Source organism: Cebus imitator, unplaced genomic scaffold (genome assembly GCF_001604975.1).
Source record: "Cebus imitator isolate Cc_AM_T3 unplaced genomic scaffold, Cebus_imitator-1.0 Scaffold423, whole genome shotgun sequence".
NCBI classification, from domain to species: domain Eukaryota; kingdom Metazoa; phylum Chordata; class Mammalia; order Primates; family Cebidae; genus Cebus; species Cebus imitator.
Genome location: NW_016107738.1, coordinates 1,295,983 through 1,308,536, shown reverse-complemented (window position 1 = coordinate 1,308,536; position 12,554 = coordinate 1,295,983). Strand labels below are relative to the sequence as shown.

Below are 12,554 nucleotides of genomic sequence, written 5' to 3'. Positions count from 1 at the left end.
GGGTTTCACCATGTTGACCAGGATGGTCTCGATCTCTCAACCTCGTGATCCACCCGCCTCGGCCTCCCAAAGTGCTGGGATTACAGGCTTGAGCCACCGCGCCCGGCTGACTTTAATTTTCTTAAAATTATCTATTATAGGTATTGGTAATGGTATGGCTATATTAGTGCCTTCTATCACCTAATAGCTCTGGAAGTTTATAAGCTGTGTTCCTTATACTAGAAATGATATATTAAAACTCCAGGAAATGCTAGCTATTTCTATATAAGTTTATGAAAGTGTAACTCTACAGAACTGATAGGAATGCTTTATATTTCTCTCTCTATGCTGGTTTCAATAATGGCAGAGATGGTAAATAATATGACTCTAATTGCTTCCTTTTGTCGTTAGACCCTCTTCCCCCCCCCGCCCACTTCCCCGTCATTAGACTCTTTTATAAGCATGAACAAATTTAGTTTCCTCATATTCTGAGGTATTATGTAGATGGATCAGAATATAGCAAATTCAATTATACAATAAAATCTTGATTAACCGGAATGCTCAGGGTACAGTATTCTGGTTAACAGACATTATTAACGAAACCAAATTAACCAGAAAACCGTCTGTTTCAGTATTTGTTGCTACAATATATTAGTTCACTTTCTGGACTTAATAGGTACAATTAACAGAACATAATTTCATCTTCTTTTGTAATTAGCTATGAGATCATCCTTTTAAATATTAATTCTCATTATACAATAATGTACTCACAGAAATTGTTAAGACATTGGGATGAATATGCTCTGCTTCTCTGAACTCTTTTTTTACTAGGTTAAGTTTTTTAGTTGTCATTTACCTCTTTCTCCTAAATGAGGAGTGCAGAAAAAAATCCAGATAACTGAGGGTCCCGATTAGCTGGGTTCCGGTTAACCAAGGTTTTATTGTACCTACTCAGCAGTAAGGAAAAAAAAAGAAAAGGCATTTGCTTTGTATTCATCAATCAGTGGTAGTACCATATTCTATGTAGTGATACTCCATAATAAAAACACTATAAAATGTCACAGTAAACTAGATTTGTTAATAAGATCCATAAAGTACTTCAAGGAGCACATCTGCCCAGGTTTCCTTATAAACACATACATATTGTCATTTTAAACGTCTTGTCATACACTCACCCGTGCTCTTCACACAGTTCAATCTTGGAACAGAATAACTCATCCACAGCCAGTCTTATCAAGTTTCCATGTGGAATTTCTTGAGGAGGACTAAATAATTATGAAATGCATGTAAGAGCTGCTTCAACATTTTACATCTTAATATATTATTATAACACATTTTACAGCTCAATCCATTATTAGCAAAACCAATTATCCCAAGTACAGCCTCTATTATACATTTTGGAATTTCTTCCAGACAGTATAGAAATCAGTTGAACTCAATAAACACTAATGTATGAAATTTTCAAAGAAACATTCTTGTATAAACAATCCCGATATAGCCAGTTGCTGTTATGTTAATCTAAAACATTTGTGAGAGGATACAAACGAGGCAATCTGGTCTGGTGGAAGGAACTAGGACCCAGAATCAGGAGAGCAGCTGACTAAATGTAAGCAATAATCATTCTTGGCCTCAGGTACCTGATCTGTTAAAATATTTTTTTTCCTACATTACTTCAGAGGTTGTTTTAAATATAGGAGTTTAAAAAGTAGGCAGAAATTAAAAAGTTATACAGTATGATGAAAAATATTTTATTAAATGGTATAAAATATAGAATTATAAATATTTCATTATAGTTTCAAAACATTTACAGATGAAAAGAAACTAGTTAAGGTATTAGGATGGGTGTGGTGGCTTATACCTATAATCCCAGTACTTTGGGAAGGTGAGGCAGGTGAATCAGGAGTTCGAGACCGACCTGGGCAACAAAGCAAGACCCCATCTCTACAAAAAACACAAAAATTAGCTGGCCATGGTGGTGCATGCCTCTAGTCCCAGCTACTTGGGAGTGCTGAGACAGGAGGATCACTTGAACCCAGGAAGTCGACATTGCAGTGATCCGTGAACACATCACTACACTTCAGCCTGGGAGACGGAGTGAGACTCTGTCTCAAAAAACAAAAAAATAAGTTAGCTGGGCATGGTGGCATATGTTTGAGGTCCCAGCTACTGGAAAGGCTGAGGCGGTGAGGTATGAGGTAGGAGGATCACCTGAGCTCAGGAGTGCAAGGCTGCAGTGAGCTGTGATCATTGCAACACTTCTGAGTTGTCTCTATGACTTGAAAGTCATTCCCATTGATAGATATTTCAAATTAGCAATACAGGAAAATAGACAAAGTATATTTCAGAGAAATGTGAGTTTAACGAATTAGGGTATGTAATGTACATTTCCAAATGGGAACAATCTACCAGGCTGTTTTTCTGGACCATGGGGCCAGATACCTTTCTGCCAACAATGTGTTTGGGTCTGTTTTTCTTCCACTGGCAATTATCCCCTTTCCAGCTCACATCCCTTGGAGGTTTTAATGTTTCCCAACACTCCACTAAGGCTTGCCAGTTTGGATTCTGTCCCTATCATTTACTGAGCTGGAGATCTGCCTTTTCTTTGAAAGCCAGAAACACTCATCTGGGTCTTTGCACCTTTCCTAGTCAAAATAAAAGCTGCTTACATCCACATCTACATGTGAGATGCCAAGTTCTAGTTTTCTGTCTATAAGTATGTCTTGGCCATGATAAGAAAGAATACTTTTAATTTTCTTATTCACATGGAACTAGCCCTTTTGACAGAGACCTATTCAAAGGGTGAAACATTCCAAAACAGTATTAAGTGCTCTTAAAGAGGTTAAATTTGTGACACTAACAATCATCTATAGTCACATTAGTAAACTCAAGAGTAATACATTTTTCATATGAAGTAATTCATTACTTTGCTACTGACAAGGTTATCAGTTGGTTTTGTAAAGTAATTCTAAGATGTTTGGAGGTAATAGGCTGCAACACTGTTTTCAGGAGACCTGCAGAAGAATCTTGCATTTGTATGATTGCTTCATGCGTAATTACAGAGGCTCTGTACTTTAACAAGTACTTTGGCAATACTGTCATTTGTCATCCAATGGGGACATATTTTGAGAAACTTATCCTTAGATGATTTCATAGTGTGTAAACATCTGAGTGTGCTTACATAAACCTAGATGGTATAACCTTTTACACTCCTAGGCTATATGTTAAAGCCTATTGCTCCTAGGTTACATCTGTACAGCATGTTACTATACTTAATATTGTAGGCAATTTTAACAAAATGGTAAGTCTTTGTGTACCTAAACATAGAAGGGTATGATAAATATACAGTATCTTACAAAACAGCATGGCATATGTGGTCCTCTGTTGGCCCAAATGTCATTATGGGGTACACAATTACATTTCTAAAGCAACATTCATTAAAAAAAGTAAAAGTGACAAAACAGCCGTTAGACCAACTTACTTTATATTAATTGTGCGCTGCTGATCTTCCTGCACTCGAGTTGGGCATCGCCAGTTGGAACAGTAACTCTCTTGAATGGTAGACATGAGATTTTCAAGATTTTTTGTAAAATTATCATGCTCATTCCCAAACAAATCAATTATTAATGAAGCTTTATGAACTTCAGATTTGTATTGCTGTTTTTCCATCTTGTCCCAAATCCAAAGTAGCTTCACAGTTGTAAAACTGTAGGTGTCCATTAAATAAAGAAAACAGTCTACAAACTCTCTACCAAAATGAAGAGAGAGTTCTCTGGGGAAATTTTCATTTTCATTAAGAATGACATATAATAACATCAAGAATCCATCTATGGTGCAGGTATTTTTCAGTCTTATTTCAACATAGAGTGGTGTACAGGATACTGCTTTGCGGCCAGCTTTTATAGTAAAAACACCCCCCCAAGGAAGAACAGGCCTCCAAAATGATCGATCTTGATTATAGTTATTTTTAATTGATGCTTTGATCTCTTCAAACAGTGTCTTCATCCTACATTTTAAAGTTTAAAACAGAACACATAAACTTGTGACTTTGTATATTAGAAGCATAATATATTTAAATGAAAATAAATATATATAAAGACTCAAATCAAATGTGGTTATTAGGCCTCTCAACATAGCAAAACAATTTAAATGAGCCACTTTTCAGGCACTATGCATGCTTTCTGGAAAGGCCATTTAGGAAATTGCAGTCTTTTTTGAGACACAGGTGGCCATTTCATAGGCTTTATATTAATTACATCGCAGATTTTATCTGTGATAGAGGAAAACCCTGTAATGAAAAAATCCTAAATGAAAATAAACATACTAAAAATATAAACTGAATTTGGTTAGGCATATTCCTGATGTAAACCTCCTCCTTCTTCCAAAATACAGGGTGTGCTTCATTTTCTTGTTAATATGGGTGGTTCCATATTAAGGTTCCATATTAAGAAATCTATAATGGGATCCTTAATTGGGGGTACAGAATAATGGCCATTCTGTAACCTTTATATGAACTATACTACATATTTTATCTGTTGTATAGAAAAACTGTGTAAAAAAGAAAAAAGAACTCCTGTTGCTATATAGGCTAAGACTAATTCTGACGTTTACCTTCGAAAGACAGCGTGAGGAGTAATCATGAAATCTTAAGTGAATAGTAGCATAGCTAATATTGCTATTCACTTTGGGATTTTTATTTGCAACTCAGAATTGTGCTGTTAATTGTGCAATTTATACTCTAATTTTTAACTACAGAGACTATACTATCTGATTCAGAACTTGATAAATATCCTGATTATTCCGTATGCATGTTTTGAGAATGAACCAAAGCATCCTCCCTTTTGAAACTGGTACTCTTCCCCCAACCTTGAGGACTCCTAGGCACTTTGTTTTTAAAGCCAAGGAGAGTATTTTAATAAATATGTTGTGTTATATGTATGTTACACAGCGCACATATTTTTGAAAGAAATGAGTTCTTTTTGCAATTGTATTGAAAAAATTGCTTCACCTTACTGGGGACAAGCAAATAAACTCAAAACATCATATTGTTTTCCAACATTACTTTTATAGAGAAGTTATGTTATGAAAAAACACATCTGAGGAAGGCAAACAGAGAAATGAGTGATTGAGATCAGTGTCTTGTTTTGACCATCTTTTCAAGTCCTGCATCCTCCCAAACACAACATGAACTCAACCCTTAATAATGCTGCAGTCCTACATGCGCACGAATGTTCATTGCAGCACTGTTTACAATAGCAAAGACCTGGAACCAACCCAAATGCCCATCGGTGACAGACTGGACAGGGAAAACATGGCACATATACACCATGGAATATATACAGCCATCAAAAACGATGAGTTCCTGTCCTTTGTAGGGTGACATGGATGAACCTGGAAACCATCATTCTCAGCAAACTGACACAAAAACAGAAAATCAAACACCGCATGTTCTCACTCATAGGCAGGTGTTGAACAATGAGAACACAGGGGAGCATCACACACTGGGGTCTGTTGGGGGGAAATAGGGGAGGGACAGTCAGGGGGTGGGGAGTTGGGGAGAGAGAGCATGGGGAGAAATGCCAGATATAGGTGAAGGGGAGCAAGGCAGCAAATCACGCTGCCATGTGTGTACCTATGCAACAATCTTGCATGTTCTTCACATGTACCCCAAAACCTAAAACGCAATTAAAAAAATAGTAATGCTGCAGTCCTATGTCTTTTATTTGTGTAAAGAAACTAAGTCCAAAACATTCTGCAACACGAGTATAATTTCACTTCTGCAGTATATTAAACACACATGAACACACCGTTTTCAGCTTGAAGTAAGATACTGTGCACTCTAAAATATCCAGTAACTATATTTAGTATGAAGTGTGGATGTTTATATCTACTTGGCCAACACGTTGATTTTAGTCAACTACTTAGGAATAAAAGGGTGTGGCAAATCTGTAACCTAGGAAAACAGAAACTCAGTTTCTTAATAGAAACTGACATGTTTTGCTAACAAAAATTAAAAAACAAAAAACGATTAGGCATTCAAATACTTTAAAAACGAAAATAACTTTATGGTTTATTTCCATTAACTTTTAAAGAACTCTGTAGCAAGGTTTAAGATTGATTTAAGAGCCTAAGGTCAGATTCCTAAAATATTGCATTGGAAAGGAAGCATAAATCTCTAAGATATTTTCTTCAAATTATCTTTAGACATGACCAAATGAAGTGTAACTAGCTCTGTAAAGCAATAGTCACACTCTAAGAGAATTAAACTATAATGATATATATGGCAACCTACTTTAGTCTTTCTCTGGGAAAAAAAGGAGGAGGGAAAATTTGGAAGAACTAGAGGATACTTGTTTCAGCATGAACTTGGTGATTTGTTCCAAAGTAAATTGCAAAAAAAATGGGGGTCGGGTGGGGAGAAATAATGGAAAGATAGCTGTAACGAGCTTTACTTAAAATTGTCTTTGCTGTTTAGCTAGGATCTGTACTGGAAGGACTAGAGGATTATTCCAGTGGCTTTATTTTCCAGACTCAACAGGCCCTCCAATTTGAATAAACTTGGAAAACTGACCTCTATTTCTCTGGCAAACATCTTTCTTTCTTGGTGACTTCTAACGGAGGCAATCGGTACCCCAAGCTGGCCGTGAGAACCCCACCACTTGCCCAAGGCATTGAACGCCGGACTCCCTAAGGACTCATGGGTTCCAAAGATCCCCTCAAATCGGCGCCCGAAATACACCTCTAAAGAACAGCCACGCGCTCCCGTTCCCAGCAACGCGGGGCTTCGGGACTGGGACCAGGCGGGCGCGAGCTGTGCGGGCGCGAGCTGTGCGCCCCCGAGGAGCCCCCACGCTCCAGCCACGCCCACCCTGGCCCTGGGCGGCCGCGCCCGGAAGGCCTGGCACTTGAGGCGGACTGGTACCCGAGTCAGGGGCCCGCGAGTCGTCTAGGCGCCCCCGCCTCTGTCAGGGCAGTGTCCCGCCGAGTGCCCAGGACTGCGGGCAAATGGGCTGGAGGGTCGGGCCGCGGAGCGTTCCCACACTGGCCAGTCTCCGTCCACCAGGAAGCCAACTCCTCGTACCTCCCCGGGGACCGAAAACCGCCGGTGCCGCCGCACCCGTCGCCGCCGCCGCTTGCTCATGGAGAGCCCGGGCTGCTGCCACCGCCGCCGCCGCCGCCGCCGCCTCATCTACGAGCACCGCCGGCTGTCTCGGCCTCCCGTGGCTGAGTTCTGGTCTCTGGCACGGCCTCCATGTTACCCGCCGTGGTGGGAGCCCCGGCAGCTCCAGCGCCCAGGCCCAATCCCGCTGGACCCACGGAGCCAGGACAGCGGGACACGTCGCTTCTTATTACGGAGGAAGATTCGGCATGACCTCCGCCCCCCTCCCCCAAACCCCCCGTTTCCAGCTGCCTGACAGCGCTGCTGCGCAGGCGCGAAGACGCCCCAGCCTAACGTGCGTGTGTCAGTGTGTATACAGCATCCACATTCGCCCAATGGGAACCAGGATCAGGTGTAGGGGGCGGGACCTCGCAGGGAGGGGCGGTGTTCCAGTGTTAGGAGGTGGGTGGGGAAGCCGGAAGTGGGCAGGGTTTGCATGGAGGCGGAGCTTTATTGGCAAACCTGATGAGCTTTTTGAGGTTTGTACCACTTTAGGACTTGATTTTAGTTTGCTTCTGGGTCTTGTTTTCTCAAATTCTTAACCCAGAAAAAAGCTTTGTTTTCTCAGTAAATTACAGTTTTAAAAGCTTTTAAGTATATACTTAGCAAACAGTTAAATTCCTGTTAAATGCCAGCTTTAGTGTTCAATTATTGGCCAATATACTGTAATTTGCAGCGGAAGTTAACCCCATTTTGAAAAATTAGATTGCTTTAATTCCATTGTAAAGTTGAAAAAATTGGGTTTTGGAGATAGTAAGGTCCCACACAGCAAGTGACAAAGCTGGAAATTAAAATTAGAACAACTTAATGCTAGTTTGTGGGCTCAAACACTATTTCTGTTCATTAGGGCCTAGGTTTTGCATCTCCCATAAAGAAGCAAGGCCCCATATGGCTCTGCATCTGGAGAACACAGGCCACCCTGCAAAACTACCTCTATTTCCAAATAGGCATGGAGATCTGGTTGAGATTGTCCCCATCCGCACTTTCAACATATAATGAGGGTCTGGAAAGTTAGCTCTAACCTTCAGAACACATGAGGGCTGATGAAAGAGCTCAAGGCCATCCTAATAGATCAGTGTGGTTCTTGGTCACAGGCTGAGCTTGGGGGAAGCTGGATACCTTTTTGACCAGTGTGATGGTTGGACAAAACTTGGAGGGGACCTTCCTCATGGATCTCTCTAAAAAAGTCTAGAAATGATAGAGAGACATTTATTTCTTGAGTTTTACTTCTACCCAAAAAAGAATTAATAGCTCTGGCAAAGCCTGCCCTTTTTAGTTTCCTGGGTTTTCTTATTTCTTATGGTATTTTATAGATGAGGAAACTAAGCCTCTTAGAGATTAAACTAGTGTGTTGGAGTTCACTTGCAAAAAGTTCACTCTCAATATTAAGCCTATCCTACAGGTAGAAAAGCCCTTTAAAAATGTTTGCAAATGTGAATTATGTGTTTAATTATAAATCTCTCACAAGACATGGAGTTCATTTTATACTGATTAGGTCATTGTCTTCCTGAAAACAGCCATAATATGGTGGATGATACCATTTCTGGAAGAATAGTATTGAGATTGCTCATTAAACTCTGCGAGTCTCAGCTAGCTGGAGGAAGCATGAATTCCTTGAATACTTGGATAATTCACAAACTTCACTGAGGCTTTTAAATGAAATTTTCATTCTGCATCTTTTCCACTGTCTTCAAAATCTGACATGTGAGTTGCGGGGTTTTTAAAGATAGCTTCATTGAAGTATAATTGGCATAGAATTAACTAAAAATTAAACTCGGCCTCCCGTGGCTGAGTTCTGGTCTCTGGCACGGCCTCCGTGGTACCCGCCGTGGTGGGAGCCCTGGCAGCTCCAGCGCCCGGGCCCAATCCCACTGGACCCACGGAGCAATATTTACAGTGTATAATTTTTATCAGTTTTGACATATGTATACCCCCTTGAAACCATCACTATGATCAAATGAGTATGCCCATCACCCTTAAGTTTCTGCTTACCTAAGGCCCCCCCACCCTGCCTTTTTGTTTTTGAGACAGAATCCTGATCTGTCACCCAGGTTGGAGTTCAGTGGTGAGGTCTCGGTTCACTGCAACCTCTGCCTCCTGGGTTCAAGATATTCTGGTATCTCAGCCTCCCAAGTAGCTGGGATTACAGATCAGTATACCTGGCTAATTTTTTTTTTTTTTTTTTTTTTGAGACGGAGTGATGCTGTATTGCCCAGGCTGGAGTGCAGTGGCATGATCTTGACTCACTGCACCCTCCACCTCCCCAGGTTTAAGTGATTCTCCTGACTCAGCCTCCCGAGTAGCTGGGACGACAGGTGTGTGCCACCACACCAGGCCAATTTTTGTATTTTTAGTAGAAACGGGGTTTTACTTTGTTGGCCAGGCTAGTCTCAAACTCCTGACCTCAGGTGATCCACCCACCTCGGCCTCCCAAAGTGCTGGGATTACAGGTGTGAGCCACCATGCCCGACCTAATTTTTGTATTTTTAGTAGATGCCAAGTTTCACCATGTTGGCCAGGCTGGTCTTGAACTTCTGGCCTCAGGTGATCTGCCCACCTCAGCCTCCCAAAGTGCTGGGATTACAGGCTTCAGCCACTGCACCTGGCCCTCATTCTCTTAACAGTGTATTTTGAAGAGAGGTTTTAACTTTTAATAAAGTTTATTTTTTTACAGATTGCATTTTTAGTGTTATTTCTAAGACATTTTTGCTCAACCCAAGCTCACAAAGAAATTTTCTTATGTTTTCTTATAAAAGTTTTACATTTTCAGGCTGTACATTTAGATCTATGATACATTTTAGATAACTTTCTTATATAGTTTGAGGCAGGTATCCAAGTTCATATTTGTTGTATGGATTCCCAATCATTGGAGCAATTTTTTTTTTTTTTGAAAAGCCTGTACTTTTTCCACTGGATTGCTTTTGTGCTTTTGTCAAAAATTAGTTGCCCAATACCATTTTATAAACACTTTTCTTATTGTCAATCTTCAACCATATGTCAGACAGTATGCTAGCACTTGGAGTTCTGTATCAATAAGTGTTCTTTGGTTGCAAGGACTAGAGACCAAATATTGTTAATTTAAATAGGAAATTTATCAGAAGGAGGGGAGTTATAATAGAATTCAAGAAAGCTAAAATTGCAAACTGACAGAAGAGCAGAAGATCAAACACCACATGTTCTCACTCATAGGCGGGTGTTGAACAATGAGAACACATGGACACAGGGAGGGGAGCACTACACACTGGGGTCAGTTGGGGGGAAATAGGGGGGGGAGGGTGGGGGGTGGGAAGCTGGGGAGAGATAGCAAGGGGAGAAATGCCAGATGTAGGTGATGGGGAGGAAGGCAGCAAATCACACTGCCACGTGTGTTCCTATGCAACAATCTTGCATGTTCTTCACATGTACCCCCAAACCTAAAATGCAATAAAATAAATAAATGGGAAAAAAAATAAAAATAAAAAATAATTTTTAAAGGAAAAAAAAAGCTAAAATTTATTGGAAGGATGTGAGATATAATAGAATTAATTTAAAGAAAATCGAAGAAAAGAAAAAATGGCTGGGCATGGTGGCTCATGCCTGTAATCATAGCACTTTGGGAGGCTGAGGCAAGAGGATTGCTTGAGCCCAGGACTTATAGACCAGCCTGTGTGAGACCTCATTTCTACTAAAAATCAAAAATATTAGCTGGGTGTGATGGCATGTGCCTGTGGTTCCAGCAACTTCAGGGCTAAGGTGGGTGGATTGCTTGAGACCAGGAGGTCAAAGCTACAGTAAGCTTTAATCATGATACTGCACTCCAGCGTGGGCAACAGAATGAGACTGTCTCAAAGAAAAAAGGAGAAAAGACATGAGAAGACAAAAGACAAGACCTTGATTGATTAGTGGGGAGGTAGTTTCCCAAAGGACAACGAGGGCCTATTAACAGAAGAAGAAGAAATAGTGCTAGGGAGATGTCTGCTACAGCAGTGTGTCCAAACTTTTAAAAAATCAATACATGGTAAATGATGAGAATTAGGCAATGTGTGAGAGTAAATTGATGGGCATGAGAAAGTGTCTATATGAGGTGTGGCAAAAAAATTTATTACATTTTCTTTATGTCATTGTAAGAACAAGCAAAGTATTAGGAATGATATGGAATGCTGAATTTATATAAAACTTCTCAATAAAATCCATCTAAAATTTGATAAATATGAGCTTATTTCCATGACATGATTTTAATTTCAAATCTTTACTCAAACCTAATTATAATATACCTAAGGAAAAGTGTATATATTGTGATTATACAGCTCAATGAATTTTTACAGTGAGCACACATGATGTGTATTCCAGTTAAGTATACCTGCATAACAAATCATCCCACAAGGTAGTGGCTTAAAATAGCAATGTTTATTTTACTGATGAATTTGAAATTTAGGCAAGGCTGAAATAGCTTGAAGGCTGGCAGCCTGGAATCAAAGTCTCCTTCTGTATTAGTTTGTTCTTGCATTGCCATAAGGAACTACCCGAGACTGGGTAATATATAAAGAAAAGAGGTTTAATTGGCTCACAGTTTTGCAGGCTGTACAGGAAGCTTGGCTGGGGAGGCCTTAAAAAAACACAATCATGGCAGAAGGCAAGGGGGAAGCAGGTACATCCTACATGGCTGAAGCAGGAAGAACAGAGTGAAGGAGGAGGTGCTACATACTTTTAAACAACCAGACCTTGTGAGAACTCACTCACACAAGAATAGCAAGGGAGAAGTCTGCCCCATGATCCAATCACCTCCCACCAGGCCCCTCCTCCAGCATTGGGGATTAACACTGGACATGGGATTTAGAAGGGGACACAAATCCAAACTGTATCACCTTCATTCTTTGGCTGTTGGTACTACCTGTTTCCTGGGACTTTTGCTGTGTCTGTGACCAGAATACTTACAAATGGCATTTCCATGTGGCTCTGTACTTTCTCACAGCATGGTGACTGGGTACTAAAGGTGAATGTCCCAAGAAAGAGAGCCAGGTGGAAGCTCTATTGTGTTTTCTTTTTCTTTCTTTTTTTTTTTTTTTGAGATGGAATCTTGCTCTGTTGCCAGGCTGGAGTGCAGTGGTGCGATCTTGGCTCACTGCAACCTCCACCTCCTGGGTTCAAGAGATTCAAGTATCTCAGCCTCCCAAGTAGCTGGGACTACAGACACGCACCACTGCGCCTGGCTAATTTTTGTGTTTTAGTAGAGATGGGGTTTCACCATGTTAGCCAGGATGGTCTCAATCTCCTGACCTCATGATCCACCAACCTCTGCCTCCCAAAGTGCTGGGATTCCAGGCATGAGCCATCGCGCGCAGCCTGTATTGCCTTTTCTAACTATTAGTTTGTTCTCCCACTGCTATAAAGAAATAGCTGAGACTGGATAATTTATAAGGAAAAGAGGTTTAATTGGCTT

General features: G+C 40.6%; 1 protein-coding gene across 1 annotated transcript in view; it reads right to left on the bottom strand.

Moving 5' to 3' along the window:
• The window catches only part of CUNH14orf28 (chromosome unknown C14orf28 homolog), an 11,129-nt gene extending 3,812 nt beyond the window's left edge, over nt 1-7,317 (bottom strand). Inside the window, exons 1-3 of the mRNA XM_017509819.2 lie at nt 7,058-7,317; nt 3,458-3,982; nt 1,155-1,244 (exon numbers count right to left, since the gene is read on the bottom strand). Coding sequence (XP_017365308.1) covers nt 1,155-1,244; nt 3,458-3,981 — 614 coding nt within the window. The 5' untranslated portion in view covers nt 3,982; nt 7,058-7,317. The remainder of the gene's footprint in view (nt 1-1,154; nt 1,245-3,457; nt 3,983-7,057) is intronic.
• Between the last annotated feature and the right edge of the window lie 5,237 nt (nt 7,318-12,554).